We start from the raw sequence: 27065 nt of genomic DNA on the forward strand, positions 1-27065 counted from the left end.
CGTGGCAGGCCCGCCGCACCGTGATGGGTGGCATGTCAGACCTGCCACGTCAGCGGTCGCCACAACCGTTGACTGCCCCCTGCCACTCCTCCATGCATGGCGCGACAATGTGAATTAGCCACGCCGTGCAACCAGGCGCGTCCAAAAGTGTTAGTTTTGAAGAAAAAAAACAGTGTCCATTTTAAAAATAGTTTAAAAAATATGTTAAAAAATTCACATTTTTGCAACAAAGAATAAAAGGAGGATCACTCACCTAGCAGTGAAGAGAAAAGAGGAGTATCATTGTACTTATTATGCTATATTGAACTGTAATTTTTATGCGCATGCTATATTTTCAAGCTAAATTGAATTATTATTATATAGGAGCTACCCACAAAAAAATCATGTAGGAACAATTTTTTTTTATATTTCTATTTATACTCTTTCTTTTTAGAATTACACAGTACAACGTAGATGCCCACAACACGCACGCGCAATAACCCCTATGAACACACGTACGCAAACCCTAATATTTATATTTATAATTTATATAGATTAGAGTTTTTATTTAGTTTTGTTATTTCTATCTAAACATGGCTGAAAAACACAACCCTTCAGATTATCAAATAAAGGCTCAGAAGAACAGAAGAGGACTCTGAACCGAAGATGCTATTGGCACAGAAAGGCCCATCCTGGCCCAAGTCCGTCTTCTCCTCCGGTCTGCCCAAGCCCACGTTCCTCCCAACCCTTTACCCCCTCACAACACAAACTTTCTTCCCCTCTCCAGTCAGTCTCCACGCCGCCCCGATCGCAGTCGCACGCTCCTTCCCTCGCGCCCACTTCGCGCCGCACCGTCATGGCGAAACCCTCCGCCGCCATCCACACCCCGCGCTCCGCTCTTCATCCTCCTCCACTTCCTCCTGCTCCGTCACTCGCAGCTCCGTCGGATCAACCTCCTCGTCGGCCGCCGCCGCCACCCACCGTGACTCCGCCTCGAACGCCAAGGTAAACCTTCCCAGTACCACCCTACGCTCACCTCCTCCTCCCACCTTCGCGTTCCCGCCTATTATAACCCTCTGATTAGGTGGTGGCCAAGTGCCTCGTCTACGACGACGACTACTTCACCCTCCCCTCCGCCGCTACACCCGCACCGCATCCGGACGCCGTGCCAGTGGACGGGCTCGCCCCGCAGGAGGACGACCTCCTCTCCCCGCTCCTCGAGCTCCCGGACCCCGACGTTGTCTCCGGCGACACCTCCTCCACCTCCGTCGTCTCCGCCGCTGCCGATGACGCGCTGACTGCTTCCGCCGACTCCTGCGTCACCGAGGTGGGTGTGTGCGGATCCGTTGCCATGTTTGTTTGGTGTTTTTGCGGTGCTACTGTCCGAGTTTGTTCCATTTTCATCGGAGTTTGTTGTCCTGGGGTTTGAGCATTTGAAATTCACGCTGATCGGGAATGATTTTGTGCGTGTTATGAACTTTTTCGAGAGGAATTGGAGATCTGGATCGAAAGGTATGTTGGTACAGCGATAGAAATTGATTTGGGACCGTAGCTGTGAACGCGACGGAGTCCTCCATTTTAATTCGAATGCACTCGTTTTGGTTTTGCAAGTTGGCGCCCAACTTTGGTTCATCGATTCTATCTGGCCTCTTAATCCTCCCCTCGGCCCTCGATATGAGTTTCTCCCTCGCATGTGTGTAGTTATTCGAAATTCAGAAAGACACCCAAACCGTGACGTATCCTGTTTTGTTCTGCTTGCTGATGCACAGGTGCCAGCGCGCGCGGACTCGGCCACCGACACCGAGGCCGACGCGGACGCGGCGCTGCCGGAGGACATCAAACACGCGCTGGCCGAGCTGCGCGGCGCCGGCGGGCTCAGCCCGCGGTCGAAGCGGCTCCTGATCGCGCTCGCCGAGGCCGCAGCCCTGGAGCTGGCCGCCACCACCGCCCAGCGCCTGCGGCTGCGCCGCGCCGGCTTCTGGGGCAAGGTGCGCGTGGCGGTGCTCGCCGCCGTGGCCGTCGCCGACGTCGCGCTCGCCGCCTACCTCTACGCGCGCCGCGCCAACGGGTGGTACGGCCACGCCCTGCTGCCCCCCACCTGATCGTGAATGGTCCCTCGCTCCGTCACGGCCGCCGCCGCTTGCTGTTCCTAGTTGCATTGGGAGTGCTATACACGTAGTCACGTACGTAGCTAGGGTTGCCGAACCATCGTAAATTTCCTCAGAACAGAATTTTTCTCTCACATCAAATCAGCCAGCAGTAATAATCCACGAACAGGTAGCTAATAGCTGTCGTTACCTTGTTTGGCGTTGCTGTTAGTTTGTTTCAGTACAACCTTAGAACGGCTGTGCATTGCTGCACGTACGTTTTTGCATTCCATTCCTCTGACGAGACTGAAACAACATCCAAGTAATAATCCTAGTAACATGTACAGGATGCATACGTGCGTTGAGGTACTGAAAATGTTCTCTGCGTGGCTACAATACATACACTGCACAGTTACACAACGACCGCACAGACATACATTTCCCTTGAGCAAACAACGGCACCCACCACGCAGCAAAGCGATAGCCAAGATGAGGGACGAAAGCATCTAGGAGTATGTATGTAACTATGTGCTAATGTACACGAGAACATAGCCAAAACTACAAAGGATGAGATGATATGCGTCCTGCTCTGCTTACGCCGTAATCAGAAGCTGAGGAATGAGGACCGTGGTGCCTGCCTTTGCTATCAGCACCTAGAAGCAGCCGAGGAATTTGGTGGCCGGGGTAGTCCCTTTGGACCGGTGCTTGGCCGCCATGTCCTCGTACTTGAGGATGGCCTCGCGCCGCGTCGCCTCCACCGACGCGCGCTTCTCTTCCGCCGCCCTGTGGATGGCGGCCACCTGGTTCCTCATCTTCTCCGCGTACTCCGCCTTCTTCTTCTCCAGCTTCTCCTGCAGTCACCGTCGCCAGCGCATGCCCATCAGTCATTAGTGTGTACATCCGCGACTAGTTTCAGTCTCACCAAGCTCAGCAGGTGGTGGATACACGGTCATCATCAAACAACAGCAGCAGCAGTAGTAGTGTATGCAAAGACGAGTGATGGAGAGATTGAGACCTCTCTAGTTCGCAGCTTTGCTTCTACGGCCGCCTTCTTTGTGTTCTCCCACGACATGATGGCCGACATCTTCTTCTCAGCCCTGCGCGCCCCGCCGTTGCATTGAGCAAGAACAAAGGTAAAACAAACAGTTTGGCTGGCTACGCGGCCTAACTAACAGTAAGCAGAGCAGCAGCAGAGAGAGTCCAGCTGAGCAGTGCCTACGTACGTACTTGTTCTCGGCTTTGCTCTTCTCGCTCTCCCACAGGTCGTTACTCACTTGTCTGAATGACCGAATGCCTGAACATGTGAGTCTGTGACCGACATTCAGGCCAAGATCGAGAGACGCAAACAAGTCGATGCTAGCAGAGACCAGAAGGGGACAGTGGCGAGTCTTACTCTTGGCTTCTCCGGCACCGGCCGCCGGCGCCGCCACCATCGCCTCCTTGGACTCCATGGACGGATCTCCCTTTCTTTTCGCACGAGCTACGCCTAATAAGACTGACACCAAGCGCCTATGAAATGATGGCCAAGCTGCTCTGCTAACCTCCTGCCCCTTTTAGAAGCTTGAAGAAGCTCAGTGCTGAGTGGTAGTACTGAGCGGTAGGAGTAGAGCTTACGCGTTACACTTATCGATAAAAGGGCAGCGCTGGTGCCAGCACGTCCATGGACACCGATCGGACGGTGCCGTGGACGCAAGGACGCCAGAACCTTCATACCGCGTCTCGTTCTCCCATACGGGATCACGTCTGCCCGTCCGCACGAAACAGAACAGAGATAGAAACCGCCCTTCCTCCGCTCTCCGCGCACGGAACCCGCCCGCCCTCAACCTCGCCCGCTCCCGCGCACAGAACGGATCGAATAGAACAGGTTTCCCATTCGCCCCCAACCTCGTCCGCCCCCAACGCACTCCCATCAGAAAATTGTTTGCAACATCAAACAAAACGCAAAGCGAGGTGAAACATCAGAACAAGTCTACTGCAACATCAGAACAAGAGCGACTACAACAACACAACAAAGCTACTGCAATACGAGATGCAACGTCGAAAAAATACTAATACAACAAAGAAAAATTACTTGTTGCAACAGCAAACCAAAGCTACTGCAACAACAGAAACAAAAGCGCAATGCGAGATGCAACATCAGAAAAAAAAGACTAATGCAACGAAGAGAAATTACTTGTTGCAACAGCAAACCAAAGCTACTGCAACAATAGAAAACAAAGCGCAGTGCGGGATACAAGATCAGAAAAAAAAGACCAATGCAACAAAGAAAAAACGTATTGCAATAGCGAAACAACACTACTGCAACAATAGAAACAAAAACGCAATGCGAGATGCAACATCAGAAAAAAAAGACTAATGCAACAAAGAAATATTGCTTGTTGCAACAGCAAAACGACGTTATTGCAACAACAGAAACAAAAGGTTTAATGCGAGATGCAACATCAGAAAAAAAAACTAATGCAACAAAAAAATATTGCTTGTTACAACAGCAAAACAAGCCTACTGCAACAGAGCTCCCTGAAACCCTAGCCAAGTAGCCATCGTCGCGTCCCTCAGATCCAGATCCAGAGGAGGAGTTGGAGGAGGAGGAGAGCTCAAATCCAGATGAGGAGGAAAGGAGAGAGGAGGAGGAGGGCTCAGATCCAGAGAAGGACCCACCTACCTCGCCGGAAGTCGCCCTCCTCTCTGGTTGCATGGAGGTCGTGGAGCGAGGGAGGAGGTAGGGAGGGAGGGGAGGCTCGCCGGAAGCCGCCGCCGCTGCCCTCCTCTTCGGTGGCATGAAGGTCACGGAGGGGGAGAGTGAGAGAGTGGAGGAGCCGGGAGGAGGAGAGGGCGAGAAGAGCGAGAGAAGTGAAGCGCGCAGACACAGAATAGAGATGGAGAGGGCAGGTGGATAAGACAAGATCGTTTTTTAACGCGTCCGAAACATGGAACGTTCGAGTAGGAGCGTTACCGCAATCAAAACCATCTTTTGGAAAAAGACGGAGCCTCAATGCTTTTGGGGTGGCATCACTAAACGAGGCAGGTGTGAGTATATTACTCTATGTTGCTTAATTAATTATTATATTATACATGATAATATAATAACTAGCAGGTGAGCCCGCGCGTTGCGCGGGTAATATTGGGGGAAAAAGGTTTGTGCTGTCTTGGGGAAAAAAAAACAAAAAAAACGAAAAAGTTGTGCTGTTCCTTAATGGGTCGGAGAACTGTTCGTATCGTACCCGTTAGTGTACGTAAAACCTGTTACTGTTTATATTGTGACCCGTTACTGTGCATAAAACCCGTTTACTGTGCATAAAAACCCGGTACTGTGGTGCAAAGCTCATGTTAACTGTGCCGGTAACAGTGATCTGTGAGAGCGATCGGAGTTCTCAGATTGCACGCCTTTTATACTATAGTATAGATCCTTGGGTAGAGATCAGAGAATGATGACCGACACGTCGGCGCCGGCCACGCGCCACGCGTCCGTCCCGCCCGCATGATTTCTCCTGCCTGCGGGCCCCGGCGGATGTCGGCCGGAGACACGTGTCACGTATCGGCTAGGTGTCCCGCCCTCGTGCCCACGATCCGACCACCTTTATTTCGTCGTTTCTCAGACTGTCTCCAACAACGAAATGCAAACCCAAAATACGTCCTCCACAGTGGCTTTGCGTACCAAAAACGCTCTCCAACGGAGAACCCAGACATACGACTCATTTTGGCTGCCGAACGAATCGCTACCCAAAAAAGCATCCCCTCTCTCCTCCGGAGGCAAATCTCCGATGGTGGCCCGCCCGTCCGTGCTCGCTCGCGTCGGCACCGCTCGCCAACGGCGGCAGCGCCGCCGCGCCCGCGCTCGCGGCTGCTCCTCCACCTTCGAGCGTGGTCAGGCGGACCACAGCGGGGAGGACTCCTCCTTCGAGCCGGCGATGAGGAAGGGCACCGCGGTTGGCACTGGACCGGCTCTCGAGCGACGGCCGTCCTCGGATCCGCGCTCTCCCGGGGCCATCCTTCTCCCCGCCCCGCTGCGCCGCGTCGGATTGCGGACGCTTGTGCTGGCGACGGTGCTGCAGCGGCGGGGGCTGGCGTCGGGGACCGTGGGGGTGGGGTCCGCGGCGGGTTCTGGTCGCGGACTCGAGGGCATGGTCGTCCTACGCGGGATCTGAGCCGCCATTGATGGGTTTCTTTGGAGCATTTGGTGGCGGATGTTTTGTTTTGGTATGCTCTCTGCCTCCTCCTGCTCGTCCTTCTCCTCAGCTCCTCACCGCGAGGACTTTTGCATACGCCGTTGGAGAAGACCGGTTATAGGTGTCGGACTCGGACTACTGTGCATGACCTAAACTAGTGAATGGGTCTCGGTTTGGGTACTTTGTTGGAGACAGTCTCACAACCTGTCCGAGTCGAAGCTTCCTTCGTCCACCGTGGCTACGATGGGCCTAGGAGTGGGCTCGGAAATATCCGGGCCTTCGTCGTTCCGGTATGGGCCAGATGTGTAGTACTTGGGCCTAAAGACAAGCAACGTCGCGACTAGCCCAGATTTAACGGCCCGCTGACTTTTTGACTACCAAAGGAAGGGAGGAGGGGGTTCGGCTTGGCTTTGGCCTTTGGGTTTGCTCGCGTCTCCTTCCCTTGGCTGCTGTCGTGTCGGCGGCGACGGCGAGGGATGGAACATGTCGAAGAAGAACAATCTTGCCAAGAGGAAGAAGCAGTACGAGTTCGACCTCCAGAGTGCGATACGAAGCAACCTCTCTTCTCTTGCCTCCTCTCCCTTTCCTTATCCAATTTCGATCGTCGCCTTGGGAGTATTCGTGGTCTGATTTGCTGCTTGGAATCGATACTGGTGTTGTGCAGGAGAGAAGGAGGCCAAGGAGAAACAGGCCAAGAAACTGCAAGCCAAGAAATCCGAGATGAAGGTACCGCCGGCCCCAGTGCTTTCGCTCCTTCTTCCTACTCTTGCTGTATTGGATGCTCTGATCTGACTAGTAAATACACAGGGACTACTCATTGACATTGCTGTATGCCTTTCTCTGTGTGCTATGGGACCTCGATTTCCAATCATTTGCCTTAGAGAAGGCGGCCCTAACCTTGCTTAAAAGTAACATGATGATAACTAGCTGCAGCTGGTGAATTTTGTCATTAGGACCAGGACCGTGGAGTCTTTAATTTAACATAGTTACAAAAAAAAAAACATTCTCACTAAGAGACTAATTTGTTGCCTGATTTTGCTTCAAACTGGCCAGACTCAGGAGCATTTGCACTCAATGCTCCAGCTTGGGGTTGCACCCAACAAACTAAACACATGGCAGGCGTGAAAATTGTTATTGCGGCCATTACTTTCTCATGACTTCATGAGGTTATGGCCATATTATACCAGTTCTAGTTTCTCACAAGCCGTTTCTCTCATTGTAAGGCATGGTCTTTATACGATGATACTGTGTACACATTGAATATGATGTTCATCCCTCGACTTGTCCAAAGGAATAGGCAACCTGTAAACAGTTTAGCAGTTATTAGTAACCAAATGTAGTGTGCTTTTAGGTGCATGAAAACATTCGTTTACTCTTAAGCTCTATCATGTTGTTCTCTCATTTGCGCAATTCAGCGTTATGTTTGTCTGCCTACATTTGTGATCTGAAGTTTTGCCTATCAGCCATTTTCATGTACTTGTTGGCTTTTTGCCAAGTTCTTCGTGCCAGCTAAATGACTCTGCCGCACATGCTGTCTGATGTGCTTCTCATGGTAATTTCGTGGCTCCGGGAAAACAGCGCTAATCTGCTGTCCTCAAAAACAGGCGTAATCCTTTGGTAGCATTCAGTGCTTGTACCTGAGATTTTCTGGTTACTCCTAGTTTTATACAGTGGTGGCTTTTTATATCTTATACTCCAGTTTTTCCTCCTCTGGCTCATTGAATTTTGCCGTTGTTGTTTGGTTATGTACTTTTGCTTGTTTTAAGATCTGGATTACCTAACTATGGTTCCAGAGAAACATTGAAAATCCCCTTTATTCTGTGACAGTCTACCGTAAAAAATATTTAAGATTTGCGCTTTCACCATGAGATTTGCAAATTATTCTTCTTTTATGCATTGCTAGCTATAAACAAATATGGTAGCTTAAATTTTGTTCCCTTCATCAGTTCATCAGATTTCACTACATGCTTGACCATGATGCTGCACTAACACTAAGATTTGAACAGCCTAAGTACATGCCACATTTGTCTTAATGTCGTTATTTTTTCTCAAATTGTTCAGATAGATGGTGGTGAAAAGAAATGTAAGGGTGGTCAGTTTAAGGTTGGGAAGAAAAAGGTGAAGACAAAACTTTCAGCCTTAGCAAAAGCCAAAGCCGCGCAAGCCATGGAGGTCGACAAGTGACTGCGGAGCACAAACATCATCAGCTTAAGTGTCGAGCCAATGTTGGAACTCTGAACGAAATGGAAAAAATTATATGCCCACATGAATAGCTTTTGATGGGACCAGATGGGAACCGTGTAAACTTATGCAACTCCCATCAGGCGCAGCTGCAGCTTGTTAACCCTTTTGCCTTTATGTACTCGCTTGTAGTGGTAGAGTATAAATGTGTTTGGCAACAGAATATCAATGGTATTGATTCAGATTTGTGATCTTTATGCTCTTTTTGCTTGGGATGCAGCAGCATTTACATGTGGCAGTCTACAGTGTTGTGTCGTGTGGGTCTACTGAAATCATTACATGCTTTTCTTGCGTGTGCCGACTCTGTTGACGAGTGACGCCTGCCCTTTTTGCCACCAGTTTTCCTGAACGTTTTCAGATTACAAACTTCTTAATCACTATTCCCTCGGTTTCTAAAAGATTGCCATTCTTGTTTTTTAGGCCTTTTGAGGAGGCAATGCTCTTAAGTTTGGCTAAACAAAAGCATCTTTAGTAGTTTCTAACAAGAAACAATTGGTAAATCCCCTACCAAAAACGATGCTCAGACGTAGAAATTTCAACCAACAAGGTACGGTATTCTGTGTTATGTGCCAAGATCAGATAGAAGAAGACATAGATCATCTTTTCTTCACATGTCCCTTTGCAAAGTCCTACAGGCAAAGGATTGGTATTCAGTGGGACGAACATCTAACCCTCCTCCCAAGATTAGCCGAAGCTAGATCGCAGTATAACTTGCCCTTCTTTATGGAAGCAACTCTGATAGCCAGCTGGGAGATTTGGAAGTTGACAAGGTTTTTGAGAGAAGAAATCCAACCTTGAACATGTGGGTCATGAACTTCAAAAGCCAGTGCTTGCTCCAGTCTTGTCGGTTCAAGGAGGATCTTAGGTCGTTCTTCTGTGTGTTGGCTAGATGTTTTTAGTTAATTTGCAGCTTTCCTCCCTTGTTTGTAAGTATGTAACTCCTTTTGTTGATTAATTTATAAAATCACTGTGGGGAACTCCCCCACAGTCTTTGGTGTTAAAAAAAAAGAAACAATTGGTAAATCAATAAGTTCTTCAAGTTGCTAAAAAAGATAGAGAACATATTTGTTCCCTTTCTCCAAACATTTTTAATAGCTTGACTTCTAAAAAACTAGAACATAATTTTATATTAGAAATTCTGGCTATTTCTAAATCGAGTCTTCTAAATCACCATAGCCACTTTTATGCTTTCTTCTTTTCTTGTACATTTGCATTGGGAACATTACGGTACTTATAACCACCATATGAGAAAAGCCTATTTTGTGATATGCATACTTATGCTGCTATTTGGTGTGCCTGCATTTTGTCCTTTTGCTGTTATAATAGCAGTTGATTAATCCCCTTGTAAAACAAAAGAAAGCAGTTGTTTAATCTCCTCGGAAGTTGCTTCAGGCTGTGCTCCATTGGAACCTACTGGATGCGAGCGAGTACAAACAACGCCGGTACGTAATGCTCATGTCACCACTTTGTTGGCTGCCTTTGGACTCGAGACCCAGAAAAAAAAAAAGAACACTCTCACACGGAGGAAATCAGGAAACTGAAAACCCAATAATAAACATCTGTTTGGACTTTGGAACGCACGAATGAATTTATATATAAAAAATAATATAAAATTTTGAAAAAAAAATAAGTTCAATTTTACAGAACCAACACGGTAATAAAAAAAATATCATGTTCCAACAAGGTCTAATCGAAACAAGTAGGGGCATATCATGTCAGGCGGCTTGTCATTTCAGAGAAACCGTTTCTGAAGAAACACACACAGTTGGGGGTACGGCGGGCTACCTTTGATCTTGCTGATATTTTTTGTGTTCCATGCATATCAACAGCTCTCTCTCTCCGTTGAAATGCGTTCTTTTGGACAAATAAATATCTTCTTGTACTAATAATCCTCTTGAACAAGTGATAACAAATATATCTCTTTCTGATGGCAATAGCTTGCTCAGCTATATGTGGGGTGGCTTCTAAGCGCAGTTATTACTGCCATCCTATCCTATGCGTTCAACAAGCGATGTGTCTTTGTCCCCGTACCCGGACAAGGCTAGGATCCTTTGTCACGGTCATCCCGTGCCACTCTGTTTGCACTGGTGTTACAAAAAAAAAAAAACATTCGGTTAATCCGATTAGGGACGAAAATGGACGGAAAAAGAAAAAAAATTCCAAGACATCGTTGGGTAATTCAGTCATTTAAACATAGATGAGGAAAGAAAGGTATAGGGACTGCATTTTATTTTTTTATTGTTTGAGATGACAGAACAAACTGGGTAGATTAAGTCTTTTTACACACCTTTTGCACGAATAAAGAATCTCATCAGAGTGTGCATTTTGAACATAAAAAACTTTTTCATGAACCTGTAAATTTAAGAGATTTGGAGATTTGCCATTATAATTTTGCAAAGTTGGAGATTTGTCATTGGTATCTCACTGACATGTGGGGCACACACGAGTCAATGACATATGGGACATGATGGCATATCTCCAATTTAGTAAAATTATAATGACAGTCTTCAAATTTAATCAATAAAGTCGTGTGAAGTTATTTGAATAAACAATTAATTATCAATATTATTTTAGGATAAAATAATCTTAAATGTTCACTCCATCTCCATGAAATCCTTGGGAGTGTTTCGTTTCTAATTTGTGTGTCAGTTCTAAGTGCTACTACACGTGCTATTGTTGAGGTCGCAACAGTTGGTTGGATGGTTGTGCGGCTGGAACCCATTGCCAAACAACCTAATCTACAACACGTTTGGTTAGAGGTAATCGGAAGGATATTTTGTTTGTTCCGGAATAGGGGTTTTAGATAGCAAATCCCAACCACTTACCATTAAAGGTATTTTTTAGTTGCCAATATATATCCATGGGTTCATGTAAAATGTTACCACGAGTCGTGCTTTAATCTCCTAAGCCAAAGTTTAAACTTGACCATCAAAAATAAAAAATGTTATTTAGACTAACAACATATAACCGCATTATACATTTACTCCTTTCGTCCAATAGTCTAAGTCATATGAGCAAAATCTTATTTTTGCAGTAGTCTACATCACCTAATCTTCTCTCATTTTTTCTTGATTTTCTCCTAGTGTGGCTCCTCGTATGACATGCGTATTGAATGCATGGTTGTTCCCCGTTACGTACTCCAATTCTCCCTTTTTTCATCTAACGAGAACCTCAACGCCAATGCTCCACAACGCCATCACACCGCAAAGTTGTAACATCGTTGTGCCACGCATTTGCCGCCTTTCACTGAGTCGCAACGCTGTCGCCTTGTCGTGCTGCAACGCCACCCCTATATATGGATATCTAGAGTGCCACTGTTGAGGGTGAAATTGTGTGAGGGGTGAAGTGGGTGTTGGACTCTTGCGATGAAGATGATAAGCACAAGGTCCACACAAGAGGAAAGGAGAATCAACGGACATGTCCATTTGCTGGCAAGACTGTGGTGGGATAAGGTGTCTAGAATGGCCATTGTCGAAGAGGAGGAGCTTGACGTCATGGATGCTTAGTGCAATTGGCTTCAATCGAGGTTAACAAGTTTGAGTCCAGCACCAGGACATCCACCTAAGATAACATATGCTACTACATCGCAAGAAACATGAACGCCATCTGCAATAACACCACGTTGCACTTTGCCTACTGTAGGATCTCTAGTTAGCCTAGAGGGGGTGAATAGGCCTGTCAAAACAAACACTTAAACTTTTATCAAATTCACCCTGTGGCACTGTCGCTCTAGAGGGCGGCACTGCCGGACCAGAACAACGGCACTGTTGCACCTACAGACAACTTTGAATCACAGTTCAAAATCCATGAACGAAAACTTAGATTGGAGAAATTTTCTAGCTTACTGCAGGTATGACAATCACAGATCAAGAGCTAGAAGTGGTAGAAACATCACACACAAGTAGATCGACTAAAAACCTAGAAATCACCTCAACCACAATATGTCATGCAAGTAATGTAAATCAAGCACAACTGACACAATGATTTATCCCGTGGTTCGACTCGCCACCAAGGCTTGCCTACCTCCATGTTGCTAAGGTTAGCCACTAAGGCTTAGAGCTTTCCAGCCCTTCCTCGTTCTCAAGTCAAGAGACTTAACTCTTGAGATGAGGGGTGAGTTTACTAGCTTCTAGAGATGGTTACAAACCTCCTGGGGCTGCCACATAAGTTGGAAAGCTCCATGGGCGACGCTCTAGCCGGCTAGGAGCCAAGCTCTAAGAGTAATAAATACAACCGCCGGCCAAAACGTGAACCAAGTGCTCTTTAGAGTTGTGAAATTAATGGAGCTGCTATCTAATCGAGTTTGGGACCCTTTTTCCTCAAGGATTGATGGAAAATCAATGGATTTGTTTGTGGGCTTGCGGTCAACAATGGAGGGAGAGAGAGAGAGAGCTCTTGCTCTGCTTTAGACATGCTCAAGTGAGGAAGAAGAGACAGGTGACCATTGGGAAGGAAGGGGAAAGATATATATATATATATATATATATATATATATATATATATATATATATATATATATATATATATATATATATATATATATATACCCCCTAGCCCCCAACGGTCACTTAAATCATATATAGCCGTTGGGGAGAAAAGGGAAAGGTATATATACCCCCAGTCCTCAACGGTTACCGCACCTAAGGGGTCAGGCGAGACGAAGCTCGCGGCCTTGAGGTTGGGCAAGACAGAGCCTGTGGTCTAGAGGTCAGGCGAGATGGATCTCGTGACCTTAGGGTCGGGCGAGACAGAGCCCGCACCAAGGGGTCGGGTGAGATGGATCCTGTGACCTTAGGGTTGGGCGAGATAGATCCCACGACCTTGGGGTCAGGTGAGACGGATCCCGCACCTAAGGGGTCGGGCGAGATCGTTTAATACGTCTCGAGCCATCCGGGAAAGTCAGCGTGGGCGCTAACTTCCTTGTGCTGTGACTCAAGTGCGTCGGTGCCTCTCTTCAAGTGCGACAGTGCCACACCATGTAAGACAACAAGGGTAATAGTGAAGTGTAGACTGTCTTGGCTGTGAATCTGCGGATGCTTGTGGTTATTTGAGCACTTGGTAGCACATATTAGCTTAAGCATTATGTCCCCCTTTATAGTACGGTTTTTTCTATACTCAAATTTAAGATATAAAAGAATCTTAAACCTCTTTTGAGTTTAAAGCCATCTATATTTATAATTGGGGGCTCCTCCATTTCGTGTAGCATCCTCAAATACAAATTCCCTACTTGTCATCTTGATAAATTTTATTAGTTCTCTAATTGTGTGGTTATTATCACCAAAACCCACAATTAAGACTTGATTGCACTTTTAATCTCCCCCTTTTTGGTGATTGATGATAACCTAATTAGAGCTTACAAAAGATATGAAATAAATACTGAGACTTTTCGAGCCATGGGTGTAGAGCCTCCCCCTAAGTTTGTGAATAGAGAATTAAATTCTCAAATTAACATAAGAAGCCAAGATTCACATTTTAGTGAAAGTGATAGGGCTCTCCCCTACATCCATGCTCCTATGGGGTGCTGTATACTATGTCAGGTATATAAAATGTGATGCAAATGATAGTTTATGCACAGCATGGTTTGTTGTTGCGGCTGGGTGCGGCACTTCCACACTTGCTATAACAGCACAGATCAGAACAGACACCACACAGCATGTGATACATATAAAGATATACATTCTAGCACAAATGTATCATAAACGACAACATAGATTAATATATGTCCATATTCCACACATATATAAAGTACTTAAGTAGCATTATTACATAAATAGAGTTTCTAATGGACTCTCAAACTCTCACCTAACGAAGACTATTCTAAACGGATACGAACGCAGCAACCTCCATGGCGTCGAAAAAGTTGTTGACCCCTCTAATTTTCTCCCCCTTTGGCATAAAGCACCAAAAAAGAAGAAAAGAAGAAAGATCAATATCTACTCGTCATCTTCCTGGATGTCCGTCCAATCAATATCATCACCTCCTGCAGCCCTAGCCCCTCTTGTAGCAGTCCTATCACCACCATCACCATCATCGTCGTCGGAGTCAATACGTGCATGGCCCTGACGGTGAGTAGTGGTGGTGTAGCGAGTGGAACGTCTCAGCTCCTATCTTTGACGGTATCCCTCTAGGGTCTCATCCCAATTTGCTGCTCATCCTTACTCCTCCTCCTCATCATCTGAATCTATGTCACAGAGACTCAAAAGGTCATACTGTAGAGGAGGTGGAATAGGAGGAAGTGGTGGAAGGTCCTGTCCATGTTGCTGACGCTGCTTAAGCTGTGTCTCATACGTTCTATCAGTTGCATAGGTGCACTTGCCGAAGATTGCCTTCAACCAATTGCCAAACTTCTTTATCTTGCCTCCTCTGCAAGACCTAGAGCAGAAAGATTTAGGGATGTCTACATAAGCATGAGAGCTCCCCGCTCCCTGAGTAGCTGTAGCTAGCTAGGTCTTCTCAATTTTGTAGATGGTGTGCATCCCATCCTTTGGAAAATAAAATCCAGTGACCCTCTCAATCATGAACATGAGGTAAGGGGCATAAAGCAGCCCCCTCCTCCCATCCTCCACTATAAATCTCAACTCAGTCCACATGAATCTAGGGACATTGAACCTGTCCCCACTTGGAGCAAATCTAGCCAACACATTTCTCACATAGCCATTAATATCTAAGGCTGCTCCATCCTTTGGGTTGATGGTGTTCCTGATGAGGTTGTTGAGGATGTAATAGAAGCTATGTAGACCACTCTTGCCATTTGCAATCCTTCTATCTCTCCACATGTAACTGATGTCATGGATCTTAGCTCGAGGCTCATCATGAATGTAAGTGTAACCTCTGTGCTCCTCCCCAAAGCCAAGAATCCAGCTAAAAGTGACAAAGTTGACTCGGTAGTGCTGACCATCAGTCATCCATTGAATCTCATCAGAGGTCTAGTCATAAAAGTATGTGGCATAAAACTATGCAAGGACCTCCTCATTCTAGTTATACTGGAAACCCATGATTTCTAAAAGTTAGAACCTATCACAAATTTTGATTACCTTGTCAAACTCAGGCTCCTTCTCCTGCATCTCATCCCAATCAATGTACTACATCTTGATGATCTTGGTTTTCTTGGATGTAAGAATGGCAGTGGCATAAAAGTTGGAATGAAACTCATTCCAAAATCTATAATCAATGCCCAAATCCTTGTGCGCTGCATAGGGATTGATCTCCCTTGCTTCTTCCACCAGCTTCCAACTCTTGGAATAGTTGACAACTACATGCTAGCGAGAGTCATCTGGAGGTCTCATGATGATCTCACCCTCAAAATCTCTCATGTATCTGCCATCAAACTTAGAGAGATGCTGTGGGGTGTCAGGAATGGCATCAGTGGCATGACCTGTCATCTCTAGCCTCTCCTCATCTTCAATATATTGCTCACGCCTCCCCCTATCACCAAGCCCCCTTGGAGCTGCACTACTGTCTGCTGTTGTTGACCTCCCTTGGCCACGGCGAGGTAGATCCTTGACTCTTTGCTCATTCATCTTTCTTTCCCCCCTTCGGTCATTATCTCCGTGGTCTATCTTTTCAAACAAGGATAGGAGAGGAGAGGGAAGAAACTACTTGGGCTAGGGGTAGTAGTAGCCATCAGTGACGTTGAGGGAGGGCTAGTAGCTACCGCGACATAGCCAGAGACCAGCAACGTGCGACCAAGCGACGACGACAGCGCGGGCATGAGAGGAGTGAGAGGCGCGGGTGTCGGCGTCGAGGAAAAGAGAGAGGGAAAGAAGTTATTGCGGACCTAAGGATAAAAGGAAGAATAAATAGGCCCTGCAGTAAAACCGTTTGGGCCGAATCTCAATTGAGATTCAAAGTGTGGCACTGTCATATGCCTAGCCCGGCACTACCGTAGAGCAGCACTGCCGCACTCCCCAAAATAGTGGGAGTTAGCTATAATCTATATGACTCTATTTGTATAATATATGGACACATATCACCTATATACCATGACCAGAAACAAACAATCAATACATACCTTGATCATGATACATAAGTTGCCTTTTATAAATCATTTTCATGCACAATATGAAAATTTTCAACTCTTTTGCCTAGATACTAGTTTATCAAATAGAGGCATGCTAAAATTCAAACCACATTATGAGAATCAAGTATATTTAGCTCACTACGCAAAGCACAAAACCTTGACTCGTCGAGGGGCTTTGTGAAGATATCAGCTAGTTGCTTTTCGGTGCTCACATGGTGAATTTTGATATCTCCTTTGATTTCGTGGTCTCTCAAGAAATGATGACGGATGTCTATGTGCTTGATTCTAGAGTGGCTTACAGGATACTCCAAGACACTAGGGATCGTCCAAGGAATTGACATGTCCCCGAAGTGCTTTTTTGATCTACTTTGCAACAGGCGTAATTGGAATCCGAATACCCAAGTAGATCAAACCTAGAGTCCTTAGGATACCACAAGCCAAGGTTAGGAGTGTGTACTAAATATCTCAAGATTCTCTTAATGGCCACTAAGTGACACTCTTTTAGGTTAGCTTGAAATCTAGCACACATGCACACACTAAGCATAATATCGAAGATGCGCACAAATAAAGTAGAGAGCCAATCATGGAGCGATATATCTTAGTATCCATGGCTTTCCCTTCATCATTAGGATCTAGATGTCCATTGGTTGGCATGTAAGTTTTGATAGGCTTGGCATTCACCATGTCAAACTTCTTGAGCATATCATGGGTGTACTTCGTTTGGCTAATAAAAGTTCCATCCTTCACTTGCTCGATTTGAAATCCAAGGAAGAACTTCAATTCACCCATCATGGGCATCTCAAATCTCTTGGTCATGATCCTACTAAATTCTTATAAAAAGAATGATTAGTACTACCAAATATTATGTCATCGACATATATTTAGCACACAAATATATCTTTGCCAACTTTGTAAGTAAAAAGGGTAGGATCGGCTTTGCCTATTTCAAAGTCGTGTTTAAGCAAGAATTCCTTAAGGCATTCATACTATGCTCTTGGTGCTTGCTTAAGCCCATAGAGTGCCTTTTGGAGTTTATAGACATGGTTGGAAAACTTGTGATCTTTAAAGCCCAGTGGTTGCTCAACATAGACAAGTTCTTGAATAGGGCCATTGAGAAATGCACTCTTCACATCCATTTGATATAGCTTGAAGTTGTGATGAGCGGCATAGGCTAGAAGCATTCGAATTGCTTCAAGTCTTGCCACCGATGCATATGTTTCTTCAAAGTCCAAGCTCTCTACTTGAGTAAAACCTTGAGCAACCAACCTTGCCTTATTTCTTGTCATAACTCTATTCTCATATTGCTTGTTGCGGAAGACCCACTTGGTGTCAATGACATTGGTATTGGGTCGTTCCACCAAAGTCCACACTTTGTTTGTTTCAAAGTTGTTTAGCTCTTCTTGTATGGTCATCAGCCAATCTAGGTCTCCAAGTGCTTGTTCTACTTTAAGAGGCTCCAAAGAGGAAACAAACGAGTAAAATTGATAAAAGTTTGCTAAATGTGAACGAGTTGTTACCCCCTTTCAAAGACTCCCAATGATGTTGTTAACGAGATGATCCTGTTGAATTGTTTGCCTTAGCCTTGGATGCTCAATGGCCTCTTATTTATCTTCTAGATCTTCATCATCATCTTGCTCAAATATGAGTTGTAGGTTTTATCCTCGAGCTAGAGTTGAATTAGCTGCTGCTGACTATGTGCGTGCAACACTGCCACCCTCAAGTGAGGCACTACCATGCTCTAGAGTTGTAGCAGATGCTTGCTATAGTGTAGCATCAGGTACGTCAACAAAAATAGGTGCAGCAGCAACTTGAGGAACCTCCACTTCAATGACTTCTTCTTCTTGTGGTCTAATATCACCAATAGCCAATTGCTTGATTGCTTCACATAGTGGATCCTCCTTTTCTACAACACTTGAATCAACTTGCTCCACTTGAGAGCCATTAGATTCATCAAATGTCACGTCTACCGCAATCTCAACTCTCCTGGAGGTTTTGTTGAAGACACGGTAGGCATGCTCATTTGATCTATAACCAAGAAGAAAACTATAACACTCTAGGTGTTTGGCTTCCACATTTGCACTTGCATTTCATAAACATGAGCATCATTCATCCATCTATGAGCTTAGATTGTTTGGAACATGTTTTTGAAACATTGCAACATATTTTTATATTCTAGGTGTGTTTGTTTTATGAAATGGATAGTGTGCAACACTCAAGTGCAACATGTGCAACTCACTCTTGAAACATGTCACATACTTTAGTGAAATATGGTTAGTTAGTACTATGCAACAAACTCATAAAACATATGAAACATGGCTTTGAAACAAAAGTAGCAATTCACTTGTTTTTCCTTGTTTCAATGCATGTGATGCTTGATTTTGGTGTGATCAATGTGTGGTGTGGTTAATTATCCCCCAAAACACCTTAACTACACTTAGGGTACATAGTGGAGCACTGTTCATGTTAACTAAATTGACTAATTATGTCCTTAAGTGAGGTTTGACTAAATTGGAAACCCTAGAACCAATTTGTTTGACCTTTTAAAAAGTGTTACTTAGAAGCTTTGCATGGCAATGCACCTTTTGGCAAAGTTGTAGATAATTTTATAAGGAAAAAAGTTGTAAAGGTGCCAAGCTATGAAAATATGCAGAACATGCTCAAAATTTGATCACAACACAAAATTTACCCCTAATTTCATAGACAATTTTTCAAAGTGTTAACTCTGAAAAACAGTTTCATGTAGTCGACTTGTCAGCCCTGTAGCTCCCTATCCAAGCCGAACCAGCTCAAGCTCCAATTGGCAAAGTTGAAGATCTCACTTGGTACTACAACTTTGTCAACTACACCTTAACCAGGATCATCACAGATTAGGAGATTGAAGGTCGCCAAGTCTTGCTGTCAGGCTAGAATCGAGGCTCTGATGGCGCGCTATAGTGACCGACCGGTTTAGAGTTTCAGCACCGCGTGGAGGCCACGCATTGTCGTCAGCATGCTTGATCAGGCCATGTCGGGCTGCAGAGCACCAACTCAAGCCCCGCACTCGCCCGTGACCGTCCATGCTCGTATTTCCCTTCTCTACCTCCTCTTTCGTCTTTCTCGTAGCAGCGCAACAACGCAGCTCGCCGCCGTCGCCAGCTCATGTCTCTTCGTTCCTCCACCACCGCAACAGCTTCATAGTGATCCCACCACATCATCGTGCCCTTATTGCTCGCTAAAATCGCACGGTGAGCCTCCATGCCACGCGCGGACCTCGCCGGTGTTCCGCCGCCGTGTTCCGTCGCCGTGGCCGCACCACCTCCGTTCGTCATTCGTCGTAATAGCGCATGAAATAGCTCCACCGTAGCACGTAGAGTCTAGGTGTGACCCTAGATCGAGCTATCGTGGTTAGCTTCGATGCCTCGCCGTCGAGCCGCACCGCCATGACCGCCACCGTCGTGCTTAGCTCCGGTCATCGGTCCGAATAGCTAGCCTACTGTGTTTGTAATGTCTTGGTGGTCACTGTTGTACCGGTGATGTCGCCGGAAAAGCTCGCCGTCGACGAACTCCAATCGAACCACATCGTCACGCGCCGTGGCTCTGTTTTTCTTTCACTAACATGCGGGCCCGGCTGACCGATGGGTCCCGACTATCAGTGGCTGTGAAGTGAAAAGATAGTTCATTTATTTCCAGATTTATATGCAATTTTAGAAAATCATAACTTCATAAGTGGGGTTTTAGAGGTCCAATTTTGGTGAACCAAATTTTGTCGTGTTCCTTATGAAGTGTAGTATTTAGGAAAAATATAAAATGAACACTTATAGTAAAGTTTCTATAAGAATTAAATTACAACTTAAAATGTGTTTTTAAATGAATGCAAACTTGTTTAACTCATATCTAGAGTTCCTATGATCCAAAAATTATGAAATTTGTATGATGAGCTTTTCTTGATGAGTATAAGCTCTGGTAAAAATTTGAGAGTCAGTGCATGAATAGTTTTTGAGTTACGAATTTCCCTTTTATAATTAGGTGATCCTTGTGTGAATTTTAATAATTAATCTATGAGTCCAATGCTCATGAAATTTATTGGAGGTTGTCCTAGTACCTTAAGGATGCTAAGAAAAATATTTCTTCTATTGTTTGACACTTTTCAATAGGGTTTCTAATTTAGGCCAAAATTAGCCTTGATGTCTTGTTATTTTTGTGTAGGATGTTTTTATTGGTAACTTTATGTGAAATTTTTACAGTAGCCTACTTGGAGCATGTAGTATGAACTATAATTTTTGTAGATTAAACTGTGTAGGTTTCATATATGTTCCTTATTCCACTTAAATAACTAAATAAATTAAGAAAGGCATTAAAAGAAATGAATTGGTGGTGAACACCTTACTTTCTGGTGATCTTATATCATGTGTGAACTTGTGATGCACTTGGTTTGATCAGAAATCATGTTTGGCATATAAGTAAATATTTAATGTTAGCATTTTTTATAATTCTGGATAATTTCTAGCACTTGGTGAATTAGGCTTTGATAATGGTGTTTGCTAGGAATCATGTGAATACCAAAGTTGTAGTTAACTTATTAAACTAGCTTGTGTAAAAATTTGGTGGCATTTGGCCAAGTAGTTTAGGAGATATGGCTATTCTCAGTTTGAGTCCAGTTTTGGCTGCTCTCGGTCTTGTGAGGACAGATTTCTGTTGTTAAGTGATTTTGACCTGGTAAAAGTTAAAATCATGCCTTGAGGTCTGAAAATGAATTTTAGGAAATTTCGTAAGCTTTTCAAATTGTCCTATTGCATATCATTTGGATTTGTAAATCTCTATTTATCGTCAGTTTACTATGCTGTTGTATAGTCCCAGTTTTGCTGAAATATGGATGCTTGTGTGAATGCTTTGTAGCATTGTTCTTGTTGATTGTTTAGGTGCTAGGCTAACTTGAGAAAATGCTTAGGTGCAGGTGCTAGGTTCTTAACTGAAGATGAGCAATTGTATATTAGGTTGTCTAAACTTAGTAAGTTAAAGTGATTTGAATAGAGCTTAAGTGAAATATATATACTGCAGTAAGCATGTGCATTCCCCGAGCATCCCTAACTTTGTTCATGTGCATCCATTATATTTATCTTGCTCATACATACGATAGATGTACCAGAGGGAGTGACGCTTCTGGAGTTTGAGGGAGTGAGCCAGGAGGAGGAGCCCAAGGTTCAGGCAACCGACGAAGCAGCCGTCGAGGAGGAGTTGCCCAAGTGCCCTGATCACCGCCCATCCTCTTTCCTAAAAGGCAAGCCTCGATGCATGCTAATCCCCTATTTTATAAATATCATTTGAGTCAATTTTACATGTTTGATGCATTAAGTTATAGGAGTTGTGTGAAAACACTTGATGCATTATATATCTATCCTTGTTCAGATATCATACTTAAATCCTATTTAAGTTCAGAAACAGGTTAAATGATTAGCCATGCTTAGTGTGGTAGAAGTCGGGTGATTTCCTATCACCTGCGAGCTTTAGGATAAGGTGGATCACGGTTGGCTATATTTGCTATCGTGGAAAAGAACCATGTTAATAATGAATTAAGACCAGGCGGAGTCTTGTGTAGGGTTGGACATAGTGACTCCATCTATGTCGTTTAAGGACCGATACGTTGTACGTCCTCATGTCACGTTGAACATAGCTTAACACTTAGCTGGCTGGATAAGTCATTTCGACCATGAAACCTAGTAGGTCAACTCAGGCCAGGACCACGAGCAGTTACAGTGCGCACTCTAGATGACAGTAAGGATGTGTGGAGAGCCATTGGCGTAAGCCCAAGGGCGGGTTAGAGTCCCAATCATCCTTGGTAGAGTGGTTCTCTGATTGTGTGGCGCTGGTCGTACCCACGACTTTTCTTTTTACTCCTGAGTTGTACCAAAGGTGACTTGATTACGAACCTGATGGAGGAAGTAAGGTTTGTGTTAGGAATACCCCTCCATCTAGATAGGAATCAATTCGAATCGTCGTCTCTCTCGGATAGTAAGAACTTGACTGAGCAGCGGCAACGTAGATTCAATTAATTTAACGATATGGTTAAGTGGATGATGATGATAAGGTTGCCATAGTTTATACCTGCTATGGTTAATAATGTTTGCATCTTAATCAATTGATTGCTTAGTACAGGTGCTAATATAGATGATAGGTTAATGGCTTAAAGTCACTGCTAGCTCAGGTTAAAAGTTGATCATTATTACTTATGCTTTTCTGCAAAAAGAAAGTATCGGCCAGATCCACTAAATTAAGCTACGCATGATCATTGGTGTCATTTATTTTTGGTTTCTGATGGGTAAGTCTAGCTGAGTACATTATCGTACTTAGGGTTTATTCCCTCTTGTTGCAGATGACCTTTTTTATCAGGACTTCTGTAAGTACTATCTCCACCCTACGGGTGACAAAGACTAGATCATGGGCATGATCTCTATTCATCTTATCCGAATGCTTTTGTGGGATGTGATCGACAAGCTGGTACTTGTATTTGAACTCATGTGTGTGAGTTAAACTACTTCCTTCCGCTACTTGCAAGACTTGGTTTGTAATAACTATGACTCCGATGTGTTGTAATCTATCTACAAATTGTTTGTGAAATGTTGTAACGTGTGATGTGTTATGTTGAATCATGTACAATCTTGGTTGTATGCAAGTTGGTTTGAAATTCTTCATGATTTCGACGGACTACCGGAATTATATGGGCTCAAGTGCGAGAATTTGATCATTTCGGCGATCATTTTTGTACTTGTCCTCTTATAATTTGGATGGTTGTATTACAAAAACCTTCATCAACTTTAGGTGCAAACTTAGAGATTTTGGGTTTCTTATTAAGTATGAAACACTTGCACCCAAACACTTTAAAGTAAGACACCTTAGGCTTTTTACCGATTAGAATCTCATATGATGTTTTCTTCAACTTCTTGTGTAGGTAGAGGCGGTTGATGGCATGGCAAGCGGTGTTGATGTCATTACACCAAAAGATGTCTGACGTCTTGTACTCATCTAGCATTGTCCTTACCATGTCAATGAGTGTATGGTTTGACAAGAGTTACAAATCCTATCTTTCTCAAAGTGAACATTTGTTAGTCCAAGAACGTGTTCATCTTTTAGAAGTTTGGCCAAGTTCCTCATCCCAACATGGGCTACTCGACGATGTCAAAGCCAACCCATGCTAGATTTTGCCACTAAACAAGTCTCAAGCTTAGCTTTACTTTTGTTGAAATCAACTAAGTAAAGCATGTTCTTTAATTGACCCACAAAGACAATAGAGGAATCCTCCCTTCTAAAGACTTCCACACCCTTATCCGAAAAGAGACAATTATAGCCTATCTCACACAATTGAGAAACGGACAATAAATTGTAACTCAACGAATGAACATGTAATACATTTATAATTAAATGCTCAAGGGTTATAGCAACTTTACTAAGACCAATCACATCCCCATTTAAATTGTCTCCAAAGACAATATCTTCATTTGAGTGTGTCATCGGGGAATATGATGAGAACATACTTCTTTCTCTGGTCATATGATTTGTACATCCACTATCAAGCACCCAACTTGATCCACCAGAGGAGTATGCCTACAAAACAAGTTTATTTGCTAGATTTAGGTCTCTAATTTGACTTGGAGCCTTGCATGTTAGTCACAAGAATCTTAGAAACCCAAATAGAAGTATTCCTATATATGTTGGTTTCCTTTCCAACATATTTTGCAACCAATTTCCCACTGCTGTTGTTCGTCAATACAAAGCATGATGTCAAGCTTTGTCGAGGTGCATAAGTCTTTGGTTGATAGGCATACTTATTCTTGGTGGCCCGCACTGGTTCCTTAGGCTTTTGAAAAACCTATTTCTCCTGATACACCTTCTTCTTGGGCTTACTTTGATCAGGAACAGAATTGGTAGCCTTCCCATTTTTACGGGGCACGGCACTATCACCCTTTAATGTGGCACTACCGCTGTGCGACACTACTGCTCGGGGACGCTGCACTGCCGCAGTCTGTGTAGGCTGATCTGTATAATTTTACCCTTCCTCTCAAACTGTACATACTCATAGCCATTCACTATCCTTCTTTCATTTATCTTGGCTCCTTTTATGTGTCTAAGCCCATGCTTGATTGAGGAATGCCTTCTTTGCTTGAATTGTGGCCCTTTTGATTCATCAACCTTCTTGTCATTGGATTGGGTCACACTTATCCACCCTTTTCCAATGACTTCATTGAGCCTAGCAATCTTCTTTCTCATAGCTTCCATGTTAGCTAGGTTAGTGGAATAGGCATTCAAATCAAGATTAAAATATTTTCCACAACCTTGACTAGTGGAGGGAGTAGAGGTTTCCTTTGCCTTAGTGAGATGTGAGTTGCTATCCCAAATAATGCTATATTGCATCTCAAGTTCTTGGTGCTTTTCATCTAGGTCACAATACTTTTTCTTGAGAGCTTAATTTGCTTTCTTTGTGATAGCATGGTCCTCTAGCTCTTTGGCCAAAGTCTTGTGCAAGGATTTCATCTTACTTCTCTCTAATGCAAGAGCTTCTTTGCTAGCAATGTAAAGATCCTTTTGTTGGATAAGAGTCTCTTCTCTAGATTCTAGCTCAGCTTGGACACTCTCTAGATCCTCTATTAGCTTAGTGATAAATAATTTAGTCTTTCCATCCAAATTTTTAATTATCATGTTTATTTCTTTATCACTAGATTCATCGTCACTAGAGCTATCACTAATATCACTACTAGAGATATCATTAGGAGGTGGAGGAGATTTGGCCTTCGATTTAGATTTTACCTTCTCACCCTTTGCCATAAGACAAATGTGAGGGGAGTAGTAGTCATCATCGGACATGTCATTGAAGAGCCTTGGTGTAGGGGATGACTTGTGAATAGCAATAATTGCAACCTTCTCATCCTCTTCACTTGTGCTTTCTTTAGTTGAGTCCCATTCATGCCCAATGTGAGCCTATTCCATGTACTTCTTGCTCTTTATATGGTCGGCCTTCTCTTCTTTCTTGTCATTCTTGTATTTGTTGTTCTTGATCTCATATGGACACTTGGCAATGAAGTGATCGGTGCTACCACAATTGTAGCATGTCCTCTTTTTCTTGTTTGGGAAGCTTCTCTTCACTACCTTGTAGCCTTGCTTCTTTAGCCCCTTGTGATACCTCTTCATAAAGAGAGCAACATCATCAACTTTATCATATTGATCATCATCATTTTCACTTTCACTTGAAGACGATATGGTCTCTACTCTTTCTTGAACTTGCTTGCTTGCTTTGGGCTTGCTAGTTGAAGCTTGTTGGCTGAACTTGGACTTGCTTGTAGAGCCTTGCTTGTTTGATTTGTTGGCTTTGAGAGCTACATCTTTGATTTTGATGCCCTCACTTTGGTTGCAATTCTCTAAGTTTCTTTCTCTCATTTGCTTCATCTCTTTGCATGTCAAAGGTCAAGATCCTCCCAAGTACATCACTTGGTGTGAAGTACTCAAACTTCTTCTTGTCTCTAATTAGAGTGACTACGGTCTCATTTCTAGGTGAATAAGCTTCCAACATAATCTTAACAACTTTATGATTGTAACATCCTCGGTGTTACACTGTACAGTCTTTTGCTAAAATACTGCATGAGCATCATGTTTATGTGATCGTGTATGTAATTTAGTGTGTAAATCAAATTCTGTGACCCGAAACGTTCATCAGAAACACGAAACGAAAGTTACATTCAATGTCGTGTTATGTCACTTAGGGTTGTAAACGAATTTTTATTAAGCAAAAATGCTATAGAACGTATATACAGAATTTTAATAAAGTTTGTAGTACAAACTTCATAGGTGACGATGAAATACTTGAGGTCACGAAACAAATTCACTAGCTAGCATAGCGAATAGTTGGGAATCGAATTTGACGCAAAACCGAGCAAGACTTAGTCAAATTTCTTAAGTTAGAAAATGCTTTGACGAAGCTAAGTTCAGTAATTTTTGTAGAAGAATCGGGTTAAGTAGTGGTATGATCCTAGGGCTTGTTTTAGTAGCTTAACATGCCATCTCGAGTGTAAAATAGGTGGTTTAGCAATTGAAGCATCGAGTTGGATTTTTGGGGTGCTTTTAAAAAGCGTGCAAGGCATGTTCCTAGACGGCTTCAGCGTCTGGACGTGATCACCATGCCTCGGCTTGGCGCACTATGCTGGTTTGCTCGACGCGTGCCCACACCATCGTGCTGGTCTTGGCCACCGCTACCTGGGCCTGCCTCTGGCCGCCTTGAGCCGGTTGCACCATTGGCGTCACGTTGCTGGCCACTGTCACCCGCACCGCCGTTGCCATGTCCTGGCATGCGTCTCATGCACGCACGCACACACCGCGCCCGGTGGGCTTGGTCATTCTTCCACCACCGCTATCATCGTAGGCCCTATGCCCTGGTCGGTCCACTACTGTATGCCCCGCTATGTCCTCGTGCCGCTGCTAGTTGTGGTCGAGTGCTGAATCGCCCGCATGTGCCTGCACCGCTCGCGTCACGTCTGCTTAAGCCGCTACACCTGCACATGGCCGTGTCGCCGTTGGCTTGCGAGTTAAGGCGTTGTGGCCGCCCAAGCT

The 27065-nt window shown here is 44.3% G+C and overlaps 3 protein-coding genes across 4 annotated transcripts; 2 read left to right on the forward strand and 1 right to left on the reverse strand.

Annotated features, from left to right (window-relative positions):
• The first annotated feature begins 272 nt into the window (after positions 1-272).
• Positions 273-2192, forward strand: LOC136475234 (uncharacterized). The gene is made up of 3 exons (XM_066472787.1): positions 273-984; positions 1064-1306; positions 1749-2192. The coding sequence occupies exons 1-3, from the start codon at positions 646-648 to the stop codon at positions 2079-2081; spliced, it is 915 nt and encodes a 304-aa protein (XP_066328884.1). The 5' UTR covers positions 273-645; the 3' UTR covers positions 2082-2192.
• Positions 2193-2301: 109 nt separating this feature from the next.
• On the reverse strand, positions 2302-3570 carry LOC136475235 (remorin-like). Of its 2 annotated transcripts, XM_066472789.1 has the most exons (4): positions 3460-3551; positions 3294-3360; positions 3082-3163; positions 2302-2917 (listed from the first exon to the last, which is right to left on the reverse strand). In XM_066472789.1, the coding sequence occupies exons 1-4, from the start codon at positions 3515-3517 to the stop codon at positions 2720-2722; spliced, it is 405 nt and encodes a 134-aa protein (XP_066328886.1). In that variant the 5' UTR covers positions 3518-3551; the 3' UTR covers positions 2302-2719. The 2 variants fall into 2 exon arrangements, with proteins under 2 accessions (XP_066328886.1, XP_066328885.1); XM_066472788.1 differs by having other exon boundaries at positions 3294-3570.
• Positions 3571-6632: 3062 nt separating this feature from the next.
• LOC136475236 (uncharacterized) lies at positions 6633-8654 on the forward strand. The gene is made up of 3 exons (XM_066472791.1): positions 6633-6773; positions 6897-6958; positions 8294-8654. The coding sequence occupies exons 1-3, from the start codon at positions 6716-6718 to the stop codon at positions 8414-8416; spliced, it is 243 nt and encodes an 80-aa protein (XP_066328888.1). The 5' UTR covers positions 6633-6715; the 3' UTR covers positions 8417-8654.
• Positions 8655-27065: the final 18411 nt, after the last annotated feature.

This window comes from Miscanthus floridulus, chromosome 8 (assembly GCF_019320115.1).
Source record: "Miscanthus floridulus cultivar M001 chromosome 8, ASM1932011v1, whole genome shotgun sequence".
Lineage (NCBI taxonomy): Eukaryota > Viridiplantae > Streptophyta > Magnoliopsida > Poales > Poaceae > Miscanthus > Miscanthus floridulus.